The sequence below is a fragment of the Dufourea novaeangliae genome, unplaced genomic scaffold (assembly GCF_001272555.1).
Source record: "Dufourea novaeangliae isolate 0120121106 unplaced genomic scaffold, ASM127255v1 scaffold228, whole genome shotgun sequence".
NCBI classification, from domain to species: domain Eukaryota; kingdom Metazoa; phylum Arthropoda; class Insecta; order Hymenoptera; family Halictidae; genus Dufourea; species Dufourea novaeangliae.
This window is the reverse complement of record NW_015374150.1, coordinates 3170175-3194557: the sequence shown is the minus strand read 5'-3', so window position 1 is coordinate 3194557 and position 24383 is coordinate 3170175. Positions and strand designations below refer to the sequence as shown.

At 44.5% G+C, this 24383-nt stretch overlaps 1 protein-coding gene across 1 annotated transcript in view; it reads left to right on the top strand.

Annotated features, from left to right (window-relative positions):
* Positions 1-8623: 8623 nt before the first annotated feature.
* Positions 8624-24383, top strand: part of LOC107191782 (glycogen synthase kinase-3 beta-like) — a 42295-nt gene continuing 26535 nt past the window's right edge. The window contains exon 1 of the mRNA XM_015580889.1: positions 8624-10586. Coding sequence (XP_015436375.1) covers positions 10502-10586 — 85 coding nt within the window. The 5' untranslated portion in view covers positions 8624-10501. The remainder of the gene's footprint in view (positions 10587-24383) is intronic.

Sequence of the window (24383 nt, the reverse complement as noted above, 5' to 3'; positions counted from 1 at the left end):
CGTTTAAAACGTCGCGTGTGCCAGCGTCGAAATCATTTTTCACGTCGCCGGTTGATTGATACAAACGCGATCTAACCGTGGCGAGAGCGACGGTCCCAGAAAACGAGGCGTCGCGTCGTCGTCGGAGGGAGAAACGACGCAGATGGGCAAGTAGTGCAACGGGGATGGGAGGAAGATAGAGGAGAAACGGGTCGAAGGGGTCAGAAGAACGACATGTCCAGCCGGTTTTTACGCCTCGTTCTTTTCCAACGACGGATCCCCGACAATGAAAACGTCAGGAGTACGACAACGGCGACAAGGCGAACCTAATTAAGACGGTCGAATTCGTTCACGAATGCTAATCACCGCGCTTCCCTTACGCCGTCGTGTATATTTTAAGCGTTCATTAAACGCTTCATTGTACTTGCTGTTTCAAAGGGATTTGGGAGAACGTCAAAGTTACACGAATGGCCGAAAAAAGAATTCCGTGCTGGTTTGTTTGCACAGGCTGGAGGTCCGTTGAACGTTTAATCGCGAATGCGAGCAGTTGTTCTACCCGATGTTTTGTATTTGTTGCAGTCTTTCCTCCCGCGAAATAATACATCTTACAGGGTCGCCACCCCTCCCTTTGGTAGCTGAATCGGGCGATATTTCATCGGCGCTTCCTCCACTTCTTTTTCAGACCCAACGTGCATTACTTCCCGCTTTCTCGCACGAGTAAAAAGTGTTGGGATAAGAAGATAATAAAATTTAAAGGATGCGAGCGTATACCTAGGCGAACCCTACTGCTTATCGAACTGTCGTTATTTTATCTCTGCTTTCTATTTCTTTTTGAAGATATCTAGCTTGGAAAGTATTGATTTTCTTTTATAGTAATATCTCTCGATATTATGTCTCTTGTAAGCAATATAAATAATTTGTGAATAAATAAAACGAATCCTGTTGGTTGTATGCGTCTGTAAAGATTGACATAGTTTTACACGATCGTTTCGTTGTCGGTTGTCAGAGAAAACAGATTATGAAACGCATTCCTTGGGCAACGTGCAGCTCAACCGCTGTTTACGCGCGTACAGCCGGATTCACGATTTACGAGCGACGGAATTGATAGAAAACCATTATCAAATAATCTATTGGGAAGCTTCCGCGTGGCCGGCCACGAGCGATCGAATTATTGACACGCGAAACGTTAATTCCATAAGCATTGAAAATCAGATCACGATATCCCCATTACGCCGGCCGCTTTTCGAATGCGTGAAACGTGATAAAGTCGTGGCCTAATTTTCGTGCAGAGAGGTGATAAAAAATTAATGCACTTATCGATAAATGATATCCGAATCGTTACGCGTACATAGCTTCCCATTTGAATACCTAATCCAACATCAAAAATGTACCGACAGAACAATCATTTATTAACTCTCCTTAAAGACTTAAATGGCAAAATAGTTATTTTGATATACATTCAGCATGACAGCTCATTTCCTTCTGAAACTCTTGGGTGAAACGACGAGATAATTCATCGAAACTTTGAACATCCAAACCGATAAAGTGTTACCAGTAATGTCTATAGATCACGTTCCTGACTTCCAACTAACGTCTCGTCTGTAAACCGATCGATTGACAAGCGTTAGACAGTTCCGAGCTATTTGTCGCCGGCGATTATTCCATTTTATGGCGGTCACCACTTTGCTGTGGGATTAATTCGCCGTTGTGTTCCGTCAGTCATGGAAACAACAACCTCGCGGCAGCGACGTGTTTCGATACCGAATGCAGCCCGGTTCAATGAATTCAGTCACACGTACCACCCGCCGAAATGGCGGCAAACGGACTGTCCGTTTCGTCGTTTCGTCCGTTCTATCGAATGATTTCATCCCCCCAGTCTGCCGAAGAAAGAACCACGGCATCCACCAGGCGAGGGACGGGAAAAAATTTGTTCGTGTTCAATGGTTTGCCGGTCAATCGGCCTTTTTTTCTGGGTCCACGCCTCCGCCTTTCGCCGTGTAACCCCGTTCGTCGACGACCCGAAAAAAAATTGGGAGACGCGATTTATACACACGTTCGTCGAGACCTGGGCACGTTCCGCGACGTTTTTGCGAACGTTCAACCTCGGCGAACCGTAGCTAGTGACAGATAATGAAAAGCGTAGAGTCGGCTGCGTGTATACACATTCAACGCGTTGACAATGGAAAACTATGGAAAATCCAAACATGGTCGATGTAAAAACTTGGCATTGAAATCATCGAGGTGCAGTAAATTTGCACGAGTTATAGAATTATTCGGAATTAAACGGAACGGTAACCCCGACATACATATTTTGTACGTTTAATAATTAAATTAACGAACGAATTACCTAGGTTATGTTCGTTAAAAGCTAAGAACAATAGATTTGATTAGCGATCCGAGATTGTAGTCCTGATTAAACGACTAAAAGGGAAAAGTAAGGGCGTTGCAGTTTCAACTCCGGCCAAGAAAGCAAAGAAATATAATCTCGACAATACGTGCAAAAAGTTTCACACTAAATACCGTCGTGATACGGTGAGACAGAAAAAAATAATAATACCTGTTCGAGGCAGAGAGGAGCCCGTACGAACAATATGTAACTTACCACGCTACGTACCCGCCGGAACCACGTACATACACCGAGTAAAAAGCGTGCGTATTTCTACGTGTTGCGAGTTTCTTGAGCCCGATGTAACCGCGGACACAATATCGTACATTGACTTTAGAAGACCAAAGTACACCCCGTCCGGAACAACGGTCGGTTGCAAATAACCAGGTACCAATGAAAGTGGCCGGCTGGTTACAGTTTTTAACAAAGTTTCCGGAGGGAGGAGCACGACACAGGCTGTACAAATACATATTCTCGTGAATGGAAGGGTTTATTTGATTACACTCTGTGGGAGTCTGTGATTACGACAAAAAAGTTCCGTGTAACTTTCCGCGCTCGGTTTCACCCGTAAGATTCCATTAACACTGTCCCGCGTTACGCGTATCCCCAAGGGAGCGATTAGAAAACCGATGGAGAAAAAAGAAGTGTTGACAGAAAGGGAGGACAAAAAGAAAGAGGTTCGTCAAAAGTATCTTATTAAAATGGTAGACATTTCTTCTCAGGGGAGAAACGCTTTAAAACTTCGGCGCACGTTTTTCCAATTCAGATTCTTTTCTTTTTATCTCACTCGATTTCAGCCCGATCGAACCAGCAATCGCGTAAGATATCCCCGCCCTCGTTAGGGAATAAGGGCTCCCGATTACGGAGCGCAAATAAATGTGCACACTCATGCCCCAGCAATTTCAAAGGCTGGCCATCGAATCATTTTCAAAGATGGGGTTGATATGAAATAGGGGGGAGGGGCCGCCGCTTAAGACTTTCGGACTTTACTGAGGGAGCGGATCGCAATTTAACGGCGAACGTAGATTCAAATTTTCGATGTAATAAATCTTCTCCATTTGCGTTTATTAACGGGAGACCGTTTTACGAGATTTTCTTTTTCTCGAGTGGGCATGGTTCTCGTGAAAGGTGATCCATTGTGACGCATTCCAGATCGACGAATTTCGATTTCAGAAAGTGACGCGAATAATGAAATAAAAAGAAACAAATCGAGTCCACGATCGTGACGATCCAGCGAGACGCTGCCTAACAATACGCTCTTGGTCGATTGAAAGGATTTTCACAGCACCCTAAAGTGGCCGTTGAAATCTCGTTAGGGTGCGAAAATGCGAGACTGGAAGGCGCGTCACCCGAAAAGCCACTCGTTTTCCTCCTTCTTCCTCACTAATCCTCCTCTATATCTCTCTCTCTCTCTTTATTTTACTCTTTGTTCGACTCTCGTCTTCCCATTGTGCAGCGACGTATAGGGAGACGAGATACTGATGCAATTTGACGTGGCAATACCCCGAGAAAACTCTTTTATGACGAGACTGTGCCTGCTAGAATCGTCGGCAGAAAAAAGATATCGGGAGATAGGGAGGAAATATGTGGTCGATGGAGGATGCGATATAAAGGCGATAGGATATAAAGTTCAGGGGTGCAATAGAAAAGAAAATATTTTCCAAGCTGTGGGAACCCTTCGAGAAAACACTCTAAGTACCTCTATCGCATTGATTTCGATGCAACGTATAGAACTTGACCTGGAAGGGAATACTCGAAAGGACAATTTAGTTTGTTTAAATTCCAATTTACGAACACTAATCTGATCACGTAGTAACAATAATAAATCAAGTGAATCTCGATCCTCTATCTCCAAACTTACGTTCCATCACGGAGTAATGTTCAGAAACGCAATCTGGGGCACGAATTACATTTTCACCGGTGACTGAATTATACTCCCTATAAGAATCACTGTAACACAATGCACGCGTAGTATAATTCCATAGAGAACAGCGGGCGAAGAAAAGAAATTAGGGCGGAGTGTATCGCCCTTCCGATTTCGCTGGCGCGTTTTCATCGTAGCTTTTCGCCCCCGTTCTCATGCAAACACACACGCGCGCGAGCGCACCAGGACGACGTTACGAGATTAGCGCGGGTACGAGACGAACGCGCACGGTTTTTAATGCATGCGCGCTAAAGGGGAAAATGAATGGAAAAAGGACCGGCGCGGGGCCCACCGTCCGGAACCCGTGTAATTGAATCGTCAGGAATCCGCGCGATTTACATGAAACCGCGGACGAATGCTACTGCACCGTTCCGAATCGGCCGTGCATAAATCGTCGCGTGGCCGACGAAGACTTTTTTAGCGCGTTTTCCGTCACTGTCACGTCACCAGAACCGTGAGAACGTCGACGTCGATAATGTCTTTTTTTTTCGCACTTTAACTCATTTAAATAATAAATAGTCACGTCTATACATACTGAAATCATTATAATTCTGCAATAATAGCGTTCTATTCTTTACACTTTTCGCGGCATAAATAAACCGTTTATACTCGTTGATGTTGTGGATATAAAGTTAACGGGTTAACAAAACGTCTATACATATAAAATGTCTTGCCCCTTAGGGATCACTTAAAACCCTGATATGTTTGTAAAAGAATGCGACTTAAACGAGAAAACTTCAACAATGGTTTCCTTTTTCCACTTCTTTAATGAATACTTTAAAGTGTTCTTTCAAGTATTTCCAGGTGTACACCAAACGGAATTGTATAATACCAGGCACACCAGAAATATTTTAATATGAAACCTATAGAGACCGATTCAACATATTGTTCAGAAACGTTGCATTTGGTAGCAAGCCCGGGACGTTGACCAAACAGTCGCTCGATACAGTGTCACTATACCGTATTTCCCCAATGTGTACCGGCCTTTAACCGCGTCCCATTGGCAGTAGGCAACCGGCCTTACGCCCGAGACCGGCTGGAGTGTAGCGAAAACGGCATTGTTGCGATTTCCAAATAAATCGCGGACCATCGATGGCCGCCGGTAATACGGCGGTTATATGGCGTCGAAACGCGAATCAATTCGAATGGTAATTTAGTGCCAATAGTTGGTCGGGATCATGCAGATTGAATGAGCATTTTCGATTCCTGGCGGATGCACACGGTTAGGGAGCCATATCTACGGTTGAAACGCCGTGTAGCATGATTAACCGCTAATTTTTCGACGCATCCATCCCATTTCGACCGAGGTAAAACTTTCCCGGTTTGTGCACTATTAATGTGGCCGAGTCTCGTGCAGCCTCTTCTCTACGCGAACAGTTAACGCCGAGCACCGTCCCTCTCTCGATGAGAACTTCCGGCGAACTTTTCGTCGCTAAAACAATTTGGCCGAGGCAAGATAATGCGAGCGGATAAAGCTACACGAACTTCACGACGACAACAACGACACTGTCGCGCTGCGCTGTGTTGTAATACCTTTCACACCCCGACCGTTTGATAACGTAATCGTTTATATTAATCCTTTTTAACGAGCGTCCGCGCGTACGTGTAGGAGGCTAGCTAACGGCGGCTACGTGACTTTCCCGATCCGGTGAACCGGCACGGCGGCAACGAGTATGCGTGAATTTATGGCTTTATATCTGCGATAATCTTGCGTTGGATGAGCAACATTATCGTGGATAATTAAATACAACCGGTTATTAAGGGACAAATGTAGCGCCGATGACAAGTTGTTAATTCGAGTTTCCGGAAGTTCGCAGTCTCTTAGTTTCGTCTTAGAGGACGATAAACTCTGACTAGTTAACCCTCAACGGATGTAGCATGGATATTATAATACAATCTGTGGTTTGGAAATTCGAAGCAAGAAAAAAAAATTTTGAAAATCATGTAGGTAAATGTATTATGATTTTACCATTTATCCCATGTACCAAGCATAAATAGTCTAGTTAGTATATGAATGTTTAATTATGAACAAATGTTGTAAATAACACATTAGACCGATGAACTAGGTTACTATTACTTCGATACATCAAGTAAGGATTTAACTTTCAATGAAGCATGAAAAAAATGTCGCAGTTCGACCTGGCAAGGGCATCGACATGTGGGTGCAAGTCACTCGTTGACGCTTGGTCGTGTCATTGCTCTAATTTCCGTTGTCTCCGTGGAAAGTGAACGTTAATACGAATTACATGATTCGCCCTCCTTTGAAGCAATCACATAATGCCGGATGTACTTCGCCTCCGTGTTTCAATTCCACGTGCAATTTAACGGAACGATGGGTTAATCGAAAGCGTGCCACTATTATACGGCGAATAAAATGCCGAAATATTCTATTAAAATATCATTACTTGTCACGGTAAAATATAACAATGAGAGTATATTGACACGAACCGAGTGTCAACGCACTTGTCAGTCTTGTAGTTTGATGCGGTCAAATGACGCGACGTGATTCAGAAAGTTTTAAAGAAAAACTTACCGGAGTCCGGACCGCTGGAGTCCACACCGATCGATCACAATGGGCACAACTGGATTTAATCTCCGTGGAAGTGTTCGAGTTTCACGATACGCAGCTCATGACCACAAACCGAAAACGATGTGCATTGGTTCGCATCTAAAATGCAACTTGAACCTTAGCCCGCGCTTTGGTGACTGCCAAAGGATTGAGAGTGGGGAGTCTCTTCTCCGCGTGATGCTACTTACCGAAAATGGCCGCCAGATGGCTGTACAGATCTGATGACGTTTCGTGGACAGCGCCGCTAACACAGGTCCCCACCATAACACCACCGACACCACTTAAACCGATATATGTTACAGTAGAGAACGGTTTTATCACTGACTAAACACTGATTATCGTTGCGGAAATTACCGGCGCACAATATTACGCTAATTTTGCAGTTAGTTATCATTTCTCTAATGGTTATTATTTCATTAACCCGGTAACCAATTCCAACCGTTCCGTTTACATAACCGTTGGGGGAATGTATGTGTTAATGAAATTATTAAACCACCCATTGTTTTAGAGAATTATCACGAAGGGTTATTCACGAATACAGATTCTGATGTTTTTTACTAATTCAAGAAAGAGTAGCCATTTTTTCTGTATAAGAAATAATGTGTGAACTTACTGAACTAAGTTGAAAATGGCTACCATACTTGACGAAAATTTGTTAAATTGTAATTAAAAAATAAACATAGCATTGCTACTAAAAGGAACCTATAATGATTAAATTTTGATAACTGGTATATGGTAGATTGATAGTAACTGTAAAGAAAATAGTTTAGCAAGAAAATTTAATAACTGGCAAAGTGAAATTTGAAGTAGCTTTCCGTATGAAAGCGAATGTAACTGACACAAAAATAAATTCGATTGTTTACCAGCAGTTGTGGAAAATACATCGAAATAACAAAGTGTCACCCTTCGGGATACTAATTGAACTTAATGAAATTACCTAATCCCGTTTATATGCACTATGAAAAATATACAATACAAATATTGCACAACGAAATAAACTCTACACGTTTTAAAATGGAAACGTAACGGAACGAAAAATTGAGTAGGTAGCGCTACAATCGCTGAAACTGAATACGTGAGTCAATTGAATTGTAAATTCAAATAAAATGTAGTTGAGACAGTAAAGCAAATACGTAAAAAACATAAAATAATTATTCAAAAATCTTGTACGATCCAATGTAAAAATATGAATAAAATAAATAATTACTTCTTGATTATTGCCCTCAGATTAAACCTAACAACTGCTAATACACGCAACAGTTTTCGTAATTAAATATACAAATGTATTTGTAGTCTTCATATATTGTAAAACATATGATAAACATATGAAAACGAATAAAATACTAGTCCATGTGTCAATAACACCATAAATGTTTGAAACTCGCCAGTCTTTTTGATTGGTAGAATACACTAGTCATTGTACTCTACCAATCAGATATCGGTATCAGTCTAGTACCTTCCTAGTATCTGTGGTGATATAGACAGTTATTTTAATCAACAGTATATAAACATTACAATGAAAATGAACTCATGCTATCTCATTAGTTAGAAGTGTCAATCATGTGCAATGCACTTTTAAATTTGGCGGCAGTCTCGGTTAATTTCAAAAATGAACACGAGATGGCAGTGTATTAAGCGAACAACGCGCCATCCCACTTGCCATACGATCGTTCGCTGGGTAAGGGGCAGGGCGGGGTATTGCTGACGTCACTTTCGGCAATGTCCGCCGACACTCGAGTGGCCCGATCTCGCCCGAACGGGTCAATGTCTGAGGAGGCTTCGAAAAATTCGTAGCTGGTGTGGTGTTCCCGTGCTCGACGAGGAAGAGAAGTCGTCGTTGATCGTCGAGGATCAATTTTGTCGCGTAGTTCAAGCTCGCGCCTCAATCCATTTCCCGGTGCTAAGGTGCGAGGCGTTGCTGCATTTGCATAGTGATTTCACGGTCGTCGAAAGCAGAGGTGAACAGCGACGGCGACGACGACCTCCCCTCGAACAACGACGACACGGACGACGACGACGAAGAAAACGTCCACGTCGGCGTCAGCAGGGTTTTCGAACGTTACTTCGCGTAGCTTAGCGCCCGATCGCGGCAAAATGTTGTGCACAAGCCTGGCAAGTCGACAACGTCGGGCCTGAGAAGTCGAGAAGCGCGAGAAAGAGTGACGAGTAGTGACGAGATTCAAAGTATAACGAGAGAGATAGAGCGAGTGAGAAAGAGCGGCAGTGGTGGAGGTGAGGCGGTAGCGCTTCCCCCGCACCCTCCGAAAGCGCACGAGCGTAAGAGTGAGAGAAGACAGAAGAGCGAACAGTGGGAGAGAAAGGAAGGAAGAAAGAAAGAAAGAGGTGGATAGAGACGGAGGACCGACTACGCCGTTAGGCCGAAAAAGAGAAGACGAGTGGAGGAAGAAAGCTGGAGAGCGCGAGTGGTGGTGTGCCGAGAGTAACAACGGCGTAACAACGCAACGAACGGAGGCGTTGTCGAGAACATTGAAATTCATTGTGTTGTCGGTCCCATAGAAGATACGGTGAGGTATATAGGTTCGCAACAACGAAGAAATCCGACCCGTCAGCCAGATCATCGTGGAGTTACACTATATAGGAAAGCTACCAAGTGCGGCGGTGTACCTCCACTGGCGAGCGCGTACGAACCATTCCGAAAACGTCGACCCCCGCCTCCCCTCACAGCATAGCTCTCCGCAACACTCCGCGCCTTCGTTCAGGTTATTAGGTAGTAGAAGCGCGCTTCTCGATCCGTGATACTCCCTGACAGCAACGACCAATACGAAAGATTGTTGTAAATTGTGTCAATTCGCGTAGTTGGACACCACCGGCGCGGTATATCGTAGCCGCCGGTGGACATTGCTGGAACAAGAGAAAGAGCATCGTGTGAAACGTATCGGGCGGCAAGCCTGTCGCGCGAACGTGCTTGGTGTAAACGGAGTGTATATAACCCCGGTGTGCGCTGTTCCATCACTACGGACGTTGCTCGTGAGAGTCGCTACCGTCGCCAGCGACCACCATCGTCAACGGGAGCGAACGTATATTCGGAAGGAAGTGTCGAAAGTGTGAAGAAAATTTTCACGGCTCCTGTTTTCCCCGTATTATCGTCTCTGTGATCACTCGTATCACAGTTGTCATCCTTGTCCACGGTTCTCCATAGTTCCTTCTTTCTCGATCTTGCGCGCGCTTTGGTCGCTCGTTGCTCTTCCCTCCTTTCTGTCCCTCCTACTCCCTCTCCCGCCCTTCCTCCCTTCTCTCTCTCTCTCTCGCACACCCTGTTTCTATCTCTTTCTCTCTCTTTCTCCCCGCGTCTGTCCGTTTTACTCTCTTTCTCTCCCTTCATCCGTCGATCGAGCACGGCCGTGGCGTAATATAGAAGAACCTAACCGTGCGGACGTGTATGCGTGCGTGCGATGTGATTATCATTCGTGCTGTCATTGATGTCCGAGGTGGTGTCGAGAACGACGACGACGACGACGACGACCACGACGCGTTGCTGGCTATCTTCACGTGAGGCGTTCGCGAAGAGGAGGAGGAGGAAGTGGCACGGCCAGCCGAGGCGGCGGCCAGCGGAAGCAGAAGCGGCATACTCCAGACCTCGGTGTCAGGTGGAGGTGGAGGAGCCGGTGAAGAAATTTTCAGGATGAGCGGCCGACCAAGGACCACCTCCTTCGCTGAGGGCAACAAGCTGCCCGCGAATCCGCCCATGGGTGGCATGAAGATCAGCAGTGAGTACCGTAGGACGTGCCTTAACCTCTAGCCACAGCTTTTACTCGGACTTCTCCCCCTTCCACGCTTATCCCCGCACCTTGCCCCTCTTCATCTTGTACTTCTTCTCGCCAGTCCCCTCTCTCTCGCAGAATATCCCCCTCTTCCTCTTCCCTTCCTCTTTTATTCCCCTCTTGCCGCGCTCTTTCTCTCGCCAACTCGCTCGTTCGCCTGTCTGTCTCCGAATGCAGAGCTGTGCGTCTGCGTGCGAGTGCCTGGGTTACTCTTGGGAAGGCGATGGAGCGGGTGCCCGAGGAAGAGGGTAGGGGGGATCATTCTTTTCACCCGATGCTGCTGCTTAGATCAACCTTCGGGATTCTCTATTTTAGCGGCTTCTGCTGAATTCGATGTTTACGCGATACGCGTATCGTGGATGTGCTCGGCTCGCGATGTTACTCCGGTCTGACGTTGTGAAAACGCGACGCTGCTCGCCGACCAGAACGCGGTGCTTCACGGTCCTACCTACCAGTAATCGTCGTTACGCAGTTTTCTCTTGAACGTTCTTGTCAGTGCCGTCGATTTGTCAGGATGAAATATTCGGAAGAACCTGTGCGTAACGATATGACAGTGAACAACGAACGGTAAACATTGTATTCGGCCGATACCGCTACACTCAGAGATTGTTACTTTTTTTTGTTAACCAATTGGGCATCTGGGTTACGTAGTGTGTTAAAGATTGCATGAGTACGTTTATGAAGTACAGAGTTACCGAGTAAGGTGTAACAGTTTGTCTGACAATCTTAACTTTAGTCAAGTTGTGGCATGTCATCTATGTTGATTGCATGATTGTGAACTTTATACTTTATACATAACAAGTGTTGAGATTTTCTATTAATTATAGATGAAAAGTTTGAAAGTGGCATTAAGTATGTTACCTCAAGAGAGTTGCAACATCTATGAGTAGAGTTAACTTTGGAGCAGCACTTTAAGAGAACATTATAGAACTATTATCGGCAATTAGTCTATGTTCAATTGAGTCACACCAAATTCTTGTATAATAAAAAGTTAAAGATTCTTATCATCTTGGAAACCTACTTGTTTTCACATTGGTTCATAGGAGAGATAAAGTATGAGAAAAACTCACTTTACAGCATTATACATTAGTAAGAAACAGACAGTTTAGAACAATCAATTTGAAATAAGTCCCCTTTCATTAGTAGTTCTTGCTTTATATAAAAATATGAAGAGTAATGAAAGATCTAGAAGAATGGAACTTTCTTCATCAGGCAATTAACTTATGCAAGCGTTAGTCCTATTAATAAAGTATCTCTTTATCAAAGCACTGAAGCTTTTGAATGTCATTTGAATCTTCAGTAGTCATTTAGATAAACCACTAGTTATTTATTTACAGATTTATAGAGAAATCTTATCAAAAGTTTAATCACAGATTCAGTTTGAATTCAGTGCAATATTTATTAACATAAAATGCATTGTTTTACCAATGCAGATTTGAAGTCTTATTCTTCTATTTCTACCATTTCGGAATAATTATTTGCAAATTTAAACAATTCTGCAATTCAGGCTCATCTTGTCTCCATTGGAACAAATATTTTTCACGGCACTTCAAATTTCATTAAAAGTTTCAAGTAACCAATGAAACATAAAGATTTCTTGCTCTCTGGACATACATAAAATATCTAATTATAAATACGTATACAAGCAATTTAATTGCATATGCATTAGGACAAGACCTTTATACAGTTTCTACATGCAGAAATATTCCGTTGACTGTAACATTCTTCGAAAACAAGTTACGTGGTTGCGATATCGTTATAGCGTTGAACAATCAGGGGAATATCATATGCCTGAAATTTGGGATACGCCCTTCGAGTCCCTTTCGAATTTCAGGTATACCTTCTCTGTTCCCGAGGCACAATAACAGAATCTACAACAACTGGAGGGAAATATAAACTCGGATCACCGGTAGGTTGCCAACTTCCATTCGATATTCGTAAAATCGGAACTAGGTCTAATTCCTCTTCCGACGCCTCCATAGAACCTGAAATTTCAAGATCATATGATTCTTCGGTAGAAATTCTTAGCTTCATTTATGCTGAAGACAATGACAGAATTTGTTATACCAGCTGTGGATATTAATAGAAAAGCGAAATAATAATTCGATTAATAGAATCAGGCGCAGAAGATTAAATTGCAGAAAATCAAAATAATGCGTTCTCGCTCGTGCATAAATTCCAAGAGGTGAAAATGTTTGTCAGTAGTGTGTTATCGATGCACAGCCAATATCTCGCGGGCGAAGGACGCTTAGATACAATTTAAATAAATGTTCTTAACGCTCGTATCGGTCGTTCGGACGATTAACGCGCTATTGTTCAATGCCGCGGACAAAAAAATCACGGTCGACAGCCGTTGATTTTTAAAACTAGCCGCGAGCGCGCGTTTATATCTCAGCGCTCGAAATAAAGAGCCTTCAGGGGGGTTCGTGTTCTTGTCAATCGGCAGGGCATATTGATATCGACGCGCGTTGAATCAGGCTGCCTTACGCGCATCGGATTTTTGGCGGGCGTTCGATCCACGCGCTCGACGCGCGTTAATCAATATTCAGCTGGCACGTAATTTTTCTGCCAGCGTTGAAAATTCGTCGCCTTCGTCGAGGAACGCCACCGGGATTAAACCACGGGAATAGGATTAACTTCGATCTTCCTCCATGTCCCACTATATAGAACTTTGTTATCTAATCAATTTACATAATTACATAAACGAATTGTCTGCCGGAGATGACATTTATCGAGTCACCTGCCATTACCGTTTGGATTCAGGATTAATTACGTTAACGATATACCTTTGTGTCGTGTTACTTTTCGAAATGAACTTACGGTGGATCTCTTTGGAATCAGCAAAAATGTTGAAAGTCGTGAGAGTACACAAACAGAAAATTGTTATTGAATCAACGAATGACACAGAAGTCGTTATTTTCTTGGTGTGCAAGTATCACTTGCTTCGCGAAACAATCTTTGTTGAACTGTTCGAACAAAGGCACCCATTCAGACGTGGACATTAGATGCACTGTCTCTCTAAACACTCGTAAGTTGAAGTGGTTCCTCGACTCGACAAATTAGAGACACTGTTTTTTATGCTTCTCGTCTGTTTCGTTAGTTTCAGGGAAAAATAGGGACCCGGTGTCTTTTTGTAGCGCTGTTTCCGACGAACAGGATGAACCACAACCCGCATTTCGTGTCGAGAAACGGCGGGAAAATGTCGCGACTGGTCCCGTTGATTTAAAAAATTCATACCCCTCGGCGGGGCTGCGGGTGCATCGCAGCTCGAAATGATCGCATGACACATTCATGGGTGGCATGGCACGCTCGCTTAGGAAACTGGGTCAATATCCTAGCGTCGCGTTGACACGCGTCGTTCGCACGACTCCGGCCGCGAACAAAAGCGAAAATAAAATGAAAATTTCTCCGCCGAACGGCTGTCATCGGGCGTTCCCCCTTCCCGCGGGCTTTAATAAAAATTTTAAATTATCCCCGCACGGACTCCGTCGGCCACTTCCGCGATGTCAACCGCGTGCATGGGGCGAAAATAGTGTCATCAACAGCGCGCGTTAATCGAACCCTATCTTTAGAAAAACTACGCATGCGTTGTGGATCCACGCTTCTGTCGGTTCCGCACGCAAGAAGCAGAAAGTGTATCGAGGAATTTCGAGCTGGACGACTTCTCTTCTTGCTCCCCTTCACCTGGACGTTTTCGTTACGTTTGCACGAGCGATGATCGATCGAACGATTCTTCCAAAGATAGAGGATGTTCCAAAACGTGGGTAGAAATTATACCGTTGGAAAGGATAGGAGGGCGTAAATTGTTAGACAATGATTCATTGGTGTATTATGAACGATCAGCCTTCCTTTGGGAACTCGAGTTCATTTAAACTGTCTGCAAAACGTATGCAATGGCTATAAGGAGGGGATTATACGATCTTGGATCTTCTTCTTTCTCATATTCTGCCCGTCTCGAATAATCGTAACGGATACAGACCGACCCAGTTCCGCGGTACATCGAGTGTATTATTCAGAAGCTTTTTAAACAGTGCCGTCGAGGAGTTGATCCTTGCCATCGTCGTTTACCTTCCGTCTCGGTTCTTCGACGACGAATCAGCCTTTCTCGTTGTTACCTTTGCGGCTGTTTGTGTTGCAAAAAGGTCGATCACATTACCTGCTCACGTGTCGCTGATCTGGGTCAATATGCCTGCACGATATTGAAACCGTTTTCAACGACACGCGAATTTCACGATTCAACTGTTCCCTCTCCGTTGTGATCTTGGTGATCGAGGGAATTGAGCCCTCCGTATACGCGTGAACTTCGAGCCTCGATTATCACGAGCCCCGTAGTTCAAGCGAACCGACAGAGTAACTTCACCATGATCGAAAAGTTCTGCCGGGGGACTTCAAACCGAAAATCGTGGCTCATTAAATAACGATCAGACCGGATCGGGTAACGATAATTATTCGACAACTTTCCGAGAACCGTTCGACGAGAATAATGGCGACCGATCGGATTTATAAATAATCTCGCGTGGTGGCTGATGAAGGAATTACGTATCAATATCTCGTGGTTGCCAGGCAGAACGGAGACAATGGTGTGGTGCCCGTATTCTCTTCGCGGCCGAAGGATCGATTGTCCTTGCGGTGGGGGGTGGTTCTGACTCCGAATCAAGTTCATCCCGATCGAAGGTGTCCGTTAGTTTCCAGAAAGTTCTCGGAACACTCTACGAATCCTCTACGAATTGGACAAATCAGAAAAATAATTTCACAACATCGACGTCTGCGAACGAACAATCAAATACACGGTGCGAATGATCAAAGGGGATGATGATCGCTGGCCATTGAAATGCCCGCTGTTAAAAAGTAATTACTCTCGGTAATAGCTTTTAAATTACAAACTCATTGGCGTTTCTCCGTCTACTTTCATACTTCCAATACTACACTTCCTGTAAATATAAGGCTGGACTTGCCACAGAAATTCGATCAACACATTAACTGCATGTAAACGACTGATGAAACTCTCGTCGCAAGAGATCCGAAGTGTACCACTGCGATCCACTGTTTACGCTGAGTCTAGCGATACGATCGTCGAATTTTTCGAAAAAAAGAATCGATAAGCGGCATTCTTCGCGAACGATCGATGATATTTGTCTCATCGTTTGCGCAGCACCGCGGATATCGTTCCACGGCCGAGATTGACATGTTCGATACAGAGAGTCCGAGACGTTATTGCGTCTCGATCGCGTTCTAATAAGAAATTCCCTGCCAGGAGGGAGAATTTCCGCGTGTTTTATACGGGAAAGAAATTGCCAATAAAGTTGAATTAGACTTTTACGACGAGGGTACTACAATTCTACTCCAGCCGCGTATTCTACTTTATGCGCAGAATGCCCTAATTAACAACGATGGAACTGTCGTGGGGATCCGGAACTGAGTGAATACTCGGACTGAATCGAAACGAAAAGACGCTCCAATTCGCTGATCAATATACAGTCCGACCACAAGAATTTCATCCAATGAAACTTTAATGTTCTCGAGCTCTTTTATGTTTTTCCAATTCCGACACACTTCTACTTCGAAACTGCAACGCCCCTAAGCTTATGCATCTTTAAATAGACGTCGATGTTACAAGCTCATCCTGTATGGCCAAGTCCCGTATTTTTAAACGAAACCTGAAGTTATACACCGGGCACGGCTGGTAAGGAATACGTTTATTGAAGTTCTCTCCATTAGACGGCATTTATCGGCTTGTCCACGTATACTACGGTGCATAAATATTCATCGTGGTGATTCTTTGTATCGTTGTACGGGACCTACTCCTTATCTCGGGGACTTATCTCTGTACAGCGCCGCGTCGGACCACTTTATTTTCCACGATACCTCGACCGCGGTCGCAACCGAGCACTTGGCTATGCTTCCTGGAAGTTACGCTTCCGATTAATTTCGAAAACGCGAGCTGCTTTCCGTATCTCTTGGTCAGTTTTTGATCGTCTGCCAGATGCACCACAATTCACCCTGGGTGTACCCCCGCCGCGTGTAACTGCGCGCTGTCAGATCCGAAAGCAACGACGAGTTCACGGTGTCAAATTGTAGTCACTTTACTTCGTTAACTCGCGATGCTGGTTCCGAGTATGTAGTACTTTTCCCTTCGTTCGTCCCTTTTCCTCTTCGACCCGTGGTAGCCACCATCGTTGGGTCCTTTCGACGATTAACTCCCACATTCTTCGATCGGTCTGGGGTTTCCTTAACGCTTTCTCCGTCATCGGTCACAGAACCAGTACATACTGTGGGCGAAGTTGAAGTAAAAAGGAATTTATTTGTTCCGAAGAACTGTGTTTCTCTTTGTTCCAGAGCTAGAGAGATCGAATCTCGTGCCACTGACTCATTGGAAACAGATTTTCATCGTTGAACTTTATACCGCTGCGCAACGAACAACAGATTAACGATCGACAGATTAGCGTTCGAATTTACATAAAAAGAACACACTTTTGAAACTTGTTCGAGGCATTTTTCCTCCCCAAATTTTGTTTTTTAGAAAACCACGAGCTTTTGCGTAACTGAATTTAATAGTTTGAATTGTGTATGCATTCGTATTCACCACAATTGCAATCGACAATCGAAAGCAGGGTCAGAAATGCGATGCGTCGAAACCAGTTTAATATTTGTTCGCTTTCAACTTCGACCGGTCTTCTTATCGATAATTAAAACGCGTGACGAGCGCATTTGCGAATTAAATATAATCGCAATCGGAACTCTCGTCACCGCGGAACAGAATTATTCGACCCGCGCATAACCGGTGCATGTGGCGAGAAAAAAAACGTAGCATGTTTCTATCTGCGCCGATACAGACGTCATTATATAATAAACTTTTTACGAGCTATCGAGAGTATACTCGATAAATTAATTAACTGAGAGATAAACGAAGACAATCTCGACTTGGAACAGTAAACTCTACAAGAACACGAAGACTCCACCTAGGATCCTGAATAAAAAATATCCTCCATTGTTCTTATCTTAGGGTATCATCCATAAAAGAACACATGGAACCTCTTCGCACAATGCACACAGTGTCCTACCATTACCTTTTCATAGATATTCACTTCAGACCAATCAACGAAATTAAAAGAAGTTATACATGAACATATCTTCAAGTCGTCAGACTCTGCTTCTTGCAAAAGATCCCTCACAGTTTCCAGATCGGCTAGCATTCTCAAAGTTTCTCTCCGCCCACCAGTCAGCAACACTTATTCCACCTCTGAAGGATAATGAACGCGAATCAGCGGCGTATTTTCGGAAATTAATAACGTGGATTCTGGTAGCAGGCCAAGCAACCATCGCCGGATCACGGGTTGTTTTTCTGGTCCCAAGGTCAGCAGAGCAGCGATGTTGCGTTAACAGTGTCTCTCGACGGGAGACGGTGGTGAATCTCGTTGATGCTCTCCACCGTTCCTAGTTCTTCCACCGCGGGTAACACACTTTGCCCAGGTGTTACTGTGACCCCGGAAATACCAGCGGAGAAAAGTGGATGGCACAGACAGGCGGTGAAGAGGAGGTGGGGAACAAAGGATGGGCAAGAATGATAATGGCTCGGCGAGATAAAGGGACGCTCGTGACACTGCTCCTACTTGGGCAGCGCGCGTGTCGGCCCGTGGGGTTATTCTTTGACGCCCGCGCGCCTCCGTTGGTCCACGGAAGGAAGGGTTTCAATGCATTACTCTCTTTGGATCGATGCCGCCGTGGTGAATTAACCGGCACACAAAGCTCGACTGTTCTGTTCCCTGTTCACTGAATCGACGGGAAAGTCGTTTGATCTCTTTTGGGACCTGTGTTATTTACCACTCGAACCTCCTTTTCTTTTCTTTTTTGTCTGTTTCAAATGCTGCCTCGAAGAGGCGGTAACACCACCACCCCCCATTAAACAACGAAATCGCAAACATGTATGTACGACAGAATGTCTCGATGTTTTCAGTTTCGAATGAAAATCCGCTGTTTGCTCGGCACACAACGCGCGCGCTGTTTGCGTTTCGTTAGTATCAGTGGGAGATATTAACTGCACTAGGTGCTTCTGTTCGCCGTTGGCATTTTATCTGTCCACGGTTTTCCATGTGTTTTGTTGATTTCTGTTTGCGTTGGAAAACGACCGCTTATTGGTCGTACCGAGACGACTTGTCTTTTTCACTCCGTGACGCATTCCGCCAACATAAAGAGGTCTCCATTTGACGAGCGCCGCTGGTCTGACCTTAGGATTTTTAATGATGCGGGGCGATCGTACGTACATGGTCATCCATTACGGATACTTTCATAACTAATGAAGCTCTCTAAATACATTCATTACGCTAATTAGAGAGTAATCCATTTAGCGATTTAATTGACCGTGTATATACCCAGTATACCCTTGTACCCGTATATGGTTCAGAGTGTTTGGAACTCGAAAAGATGACTATGCTTGCAGGATGGCGAACGCATTAGGTGTGGTGATGGTGTCTGGTTTCGCCGCCAGGTGGCATTCTATTGATCCTTCTTTTCGCAGGTGTCCTTGAAACATTGATCTTTCCACGTAAATCCTTTATCCTGCCTGCCAACGTTCTCTGTTCAAGACGTTAACGAAGAATGGAATACAAACGTTTCACCTCGTTGCTCCTGTTGTCGAAGCAGAAGTTAAAAATATTCGTGAGTAGGGCGTTCGGAAATGTCTGTACGTGTCATAGATCATCAAGTTTAAGTTTGTTCAAGTATTACAATATTCCGTTTTCAGTAGATCACACTCTAAGGATAGAACCAGAATACACTCTTCGAAGCTTTCAAGTTCACGGAAATTCAAGCGGGGCTGTCGAAGGATTACAGAAACGGTGGACTCGATCTCAATCGCGTTACATTCTAAATGGCAGCCGTTAAAGTTCCGCGATCAATTTCCGCAGGCAGAAGCGCGCCTGACACTTGGTGCAGAATCAGGCCGTGGAATTCGATTTGACGAAGTGACGGAAGTTCCCGGGCTAGGGTGGCAGCTGTTCGGGAACTATTGTTTCGTGTTGTACTTGGTCTTCTATTTCTGACAGCAGGTACTGGCCTGACGACCTTGACAGTAACTCTGCCAAGGTCAGAGTTGAGCGAACTATCGGGAATATTGCTGGAAAACTGACGGCGCGATTAGAAATTTCACTCAATTGTTTCGACCTAACCGAATAATACATCGGTTTTTTTCCTCTTTTAGGTTGGTACATATCGATTGGAGTTTTCCAACGAGCAAGTGCATCGATTAGTCGTTATTCTTGGTTAGTCGTTCGAGGAGAAAGGCTGAACGCCTGCCCAAGAAGGAGTGATGGCACGACACGATTTTGCGCCTACGTCCGATGGTTTATCAAATGAATGCTCGCGAGACGCGCGGCGCCACTTTCTTGCGTCGAGTGGCGCCCCCAGCCACAAAATAACTGTGGCTCTCGGTTAGTAAAGCAGAACACGCGAATGACAGCGAGGAATCTCGTGTCGCACCCTTTCTCTTCGACCATTTGGGGGAGGGTAATCGATACCGTGACTCCCCTGTGTCTCGACAAACTACACTAGTACCGATTCCTGATTCAAATTTAAATACATACGATTTCAAGACCACGTTTATAGAAGCACAAGACATCTGTCTTATGCAGTTATTCTTCACATAGTATGATTCAGATAACTTCTACTAGATGAAAGCGAGAAGAAATACCCATCGTTCCACTCTTCGAACTTCTGTAACAGCCTGTACATTAATTGCTCTACCCTTCTCAAGATGTGTGCACGACCAGCTTACGCATTAATAATTTATCCTCTCTGGACAGTGAAAAAAAAAAGAATACTTCTACGATTCCGACTTTCCTGCTTGTGTGTCCCTCCCGGAGGTTCCCCCGAGTTCTTCAGGAATCTTCCTCTATTTTAAGCGGGTTACCGCGATTGCGGTGCATCCAGATGTCGAGCACGTGTCGTCCGAAGACTTTAAACAGAGGCGGAAAATAGACCTTGCTTGGAAGAAGTGTATATGTGTATATGGAGAGCATCGCGACGAACCTCTCCGGAGCATCTTGGTACGATATCATCCTCGAACTTGTTGTTGGGAGGTCATACGAGGCGCGTGCGAGAAGTCGCGTGCTTCTTCCGCAGACTTCTCTCTCCATGTTCTCGCGAACCGGAGGCACAAGAGTATGGCGAACATCTGTTCTGTGTTTCATTGATCTGTCATCGTCGACGAGGGATCAGCTGTTCTCCGCGTTTCGCGATCCGAAACACGTCCCGTCCGTCCCCGTTGCACCACAGGCTGTCCTTGGTGAAAACGCGTTCACCTTTCTCCATTCATGCAACGTCGACTGTATCCACGATCCGAGGCCCGGTGAATCCTCTCCCGACTGCAATACCATTATCCCCCGTTGATCCATTACCGGCGAATCGTTCCGAATTAATCTCCCGGCCTCGGCCGTTCTTATCGATCAATAACGAACTCAATTGCGGCTCCGCTGATGTATCGACCCCACCCACGGTGAGCACCTGCTATCTCTGAAATGATTTTCTGTAACGTCTATCCGTCTGGCCGAGATCTACGTTACAGTTCTTCTATCTTCGATGTGTAGTATCTCTTGGTGAATCATAACGTTGTTAAGCCTGTGGATCACGTGAAAATTAGATTTCAAGTTTTGAAAAAGTGATAGGTGAGAACTTTATTAGCGAAGTAGATGCATAAGACCTATCTTTGGGCTTGTGTGACTGTATGAACGTTGATAGCAGATATTTCAAGTCATCCAAGACATGTTGGTATTCAGAGGATACTTCAATTTCTACACCTAGGATTCTCCTGGTACGATTAATCAAGGTGGTACCACCTTTAAATCCGTTAACCAAGTCCTCCACGAACGTATCGAACGGGTCCGACAGCTCTAGACAGGCGGTGACGACAGCCCCGTTGGGCTTGAAGCGAAGGTTCCGACACGTGAGCGCCTGTATGCACGTGACAACGAGAATATCGAGGCTCTGCGTGTGTTCGCTCGTGTCGTGTGTCAACACTCGTCCTGCGACTGTTTCTTCTTCGTCTACGTGACGGACCGCCGTGACAGGTATCCTCTAAACTGTCGGGTAATCCCCCGGAATCCTTATACGTGGTGTGTCTTGACATAGCGGTAGGGTGATCGAAAGTAACTCACCTTTCGTGGGCGTAAGAGAGTGACACCGCCGATTGGACAGGGACTAAAGGAGGAAAGCTCGATGCTTTCGAGGCGGTTAGTAAGCGCGCGTCCCGTCCGACTGGTACCGAGTCGATACCACACTCTGATTGGCCGGTGCAATTGGATTCTGGCAATCCCATCGACGTTCGTGTTTTGAACACGGATTTGGTGGACAACACCTTGCCATCTTCTGTATATTTATCTGCATCAATTGAGTAACTGAACCCAGTTGCTTTATTTAACAAATTATTCCTTGAACAGAGAAAATTGATTTTATGTATGATATGTCTGAAGATCTTTTAACGGGACTGGAACACGTTCTTTGTCCTAGCGCGAGATGTCGATGATGTCCTAGAAGCACTTCAGCGTACGTACTCATCAGGGAGTCGTCTAGACGCTTCTAATGCACGCTCAATTCAGCCAAGAACCGACTAAACGCGCTAAAAAGGTAATTCCCGGTCGTTATTGCTAGATTGGTCACGAAATTCTGTGAATTCGTCGATCGAGGAATATTTATGGAGTCGATGCTGCGATTATTAAAGTACATTCCGATTACCGTGATAAAATTCTAGCTCGGGCGACTTGTGAATAGCGTTCGAAAGTTTTTTATGTCATCCCAGATAAGTTGGGAATGATATGATTCCAAGAACACTCGATCGAAGAACCAGTGTTTGACGAACAAATGTAATCGCGGAGAATGATGCCCTTCGGAGGTTTTCAAACGAATCCGTGTATTATCGCGAGTACACTTGTGTAATCGAGATTGGTATACGCGTGTATCAGCGACAATTATGGAAGCGCCGGAGTACGTCAATAATGAAATTACCACGGGAAAATCCTAGCTGGAACCGCGACGATAGTGCACGATAACGGAAAATTATTAGAATCGTTCGTCCTTATCAAATACAACAATCTTTTAATTTGAACCAACCGATAAAAACGGTCAGGTCAACGCGACATTAGGTCGAGCACGTGGTATCGCGATAACGCGAAATAATTAAAATTCGCGCCACTAAATTCCCTTATCGCGTATACACTGGGGCCGGCAAAACATGCGTTTACCATACCGATACATATTTATGAGAATTATATAGAACGTGCTATTTGAGAAACGAATACGAATGAATCCTAGTACTCGAGGATCAATTTTCGCTCGCTAGTAACGTAGTGAATGGCGCTCGAGTGACGTACACGCGCGAACACGTGACTCTTTATCGCAATTAACATACTCCATTATCCCGCGCGCAGCTTGTATGATGGCGATCTCTGCTGCTGATTGCTCGAACCGTACGCTCTTCTATCTCCTCTGATCTCTGATCGATCGAACTGTTCGTCGGTAAAGAAGTGGATTGAAATTGTTCATTTTGAAACATTGATCGGTAAAATGGAAAAAGTTCATCGTGAATGAAGACTTGGATCTCGAACTTATAGCCCGGGAGCCAGTGAACTTTTTTCTTACGTCATTTGATTACAGTTGAAAATTTGTGAGCCTTTCGTTAACTTAGTCAGAAATGAGAAAATCGTAGTCTGGCAGCTTGGACAGGCTGCGTTTGGCGACATTATAGTGTCAAAGTTGTAAAAAAAATTACATTACCCTTTCGTCATTTGATTACAGTTGAAACTTATTTTAGTAATAGTAAATAACAAAAAATATAGAAATTCGTGACTGGGATAAGCATAGACGTAGTAATTTTAGCAGCGTGGGTGGGCATCCAGACAAATGTTTTGTCACTTTTTAGTACTTAAACTATTACCAAAATAATTTTCAGCCGTAATCAAATGACGTAAAAAAAAAGTTCACTGGCTCCCGGACTATTATGATTATGAGTGAATTTACCACATTTCCTACAATCAATTGTCTTAGATGCTTAGAACTTCATTCAACAATGACAGTAAGAAAATCCCGGAGCAATCCAGATCCAGCGTTGAAAAATTGATTTTGGCAGGTGTTTGCGCTTTTTCTTTTTTTTTTTTTTTTTTTTTTTCGTTATCTCTCAACAAGCTGTTACACATCGAAATAGCTTATTCGTGCGGAAGTTTTTTCTAAACGAGAGCCTGATCGAAGAAGCTGACGAGGACGCTTTGCTTTCCTATTCTTCTCGCTTGCGTCAAAAGAAAAACGCGCCCGTGAGCCTACGTTCGATACGGTCGCACGATCGCGATCGCGCTGATACGACAATTATTCGCGCCCGAGCTCGGATGTCGAAAGGAACGCGAGTTATTTTTGCAAGTATAGCCGTGGGGAAAACAACTGGTTCGTTTCTATTAATAGTTATGGCGTTATCGCGATTTTTGCCGGTGTTCCGTTGCCAACAGCGATCGAGAGAACGAATAACTCATAAAGAGGCGATTTCTCCATCGGAGAACCGATCCGCCTTCCGCACTCACTTCGAACAATTCTTTCGAACTGGCGTCTAAATCTGAAATCACATTTATAGGATAATCCATTAAATTCTCTGATTTTTTATTAAATGTATGTCGATTAGAAGGAATTTACATCCTTGTAAAGCACTGTTCAGGCGCAGCGAACTGTGTTGACATAGAAACTAAACTGTGTCACGCACGATGAATCAGC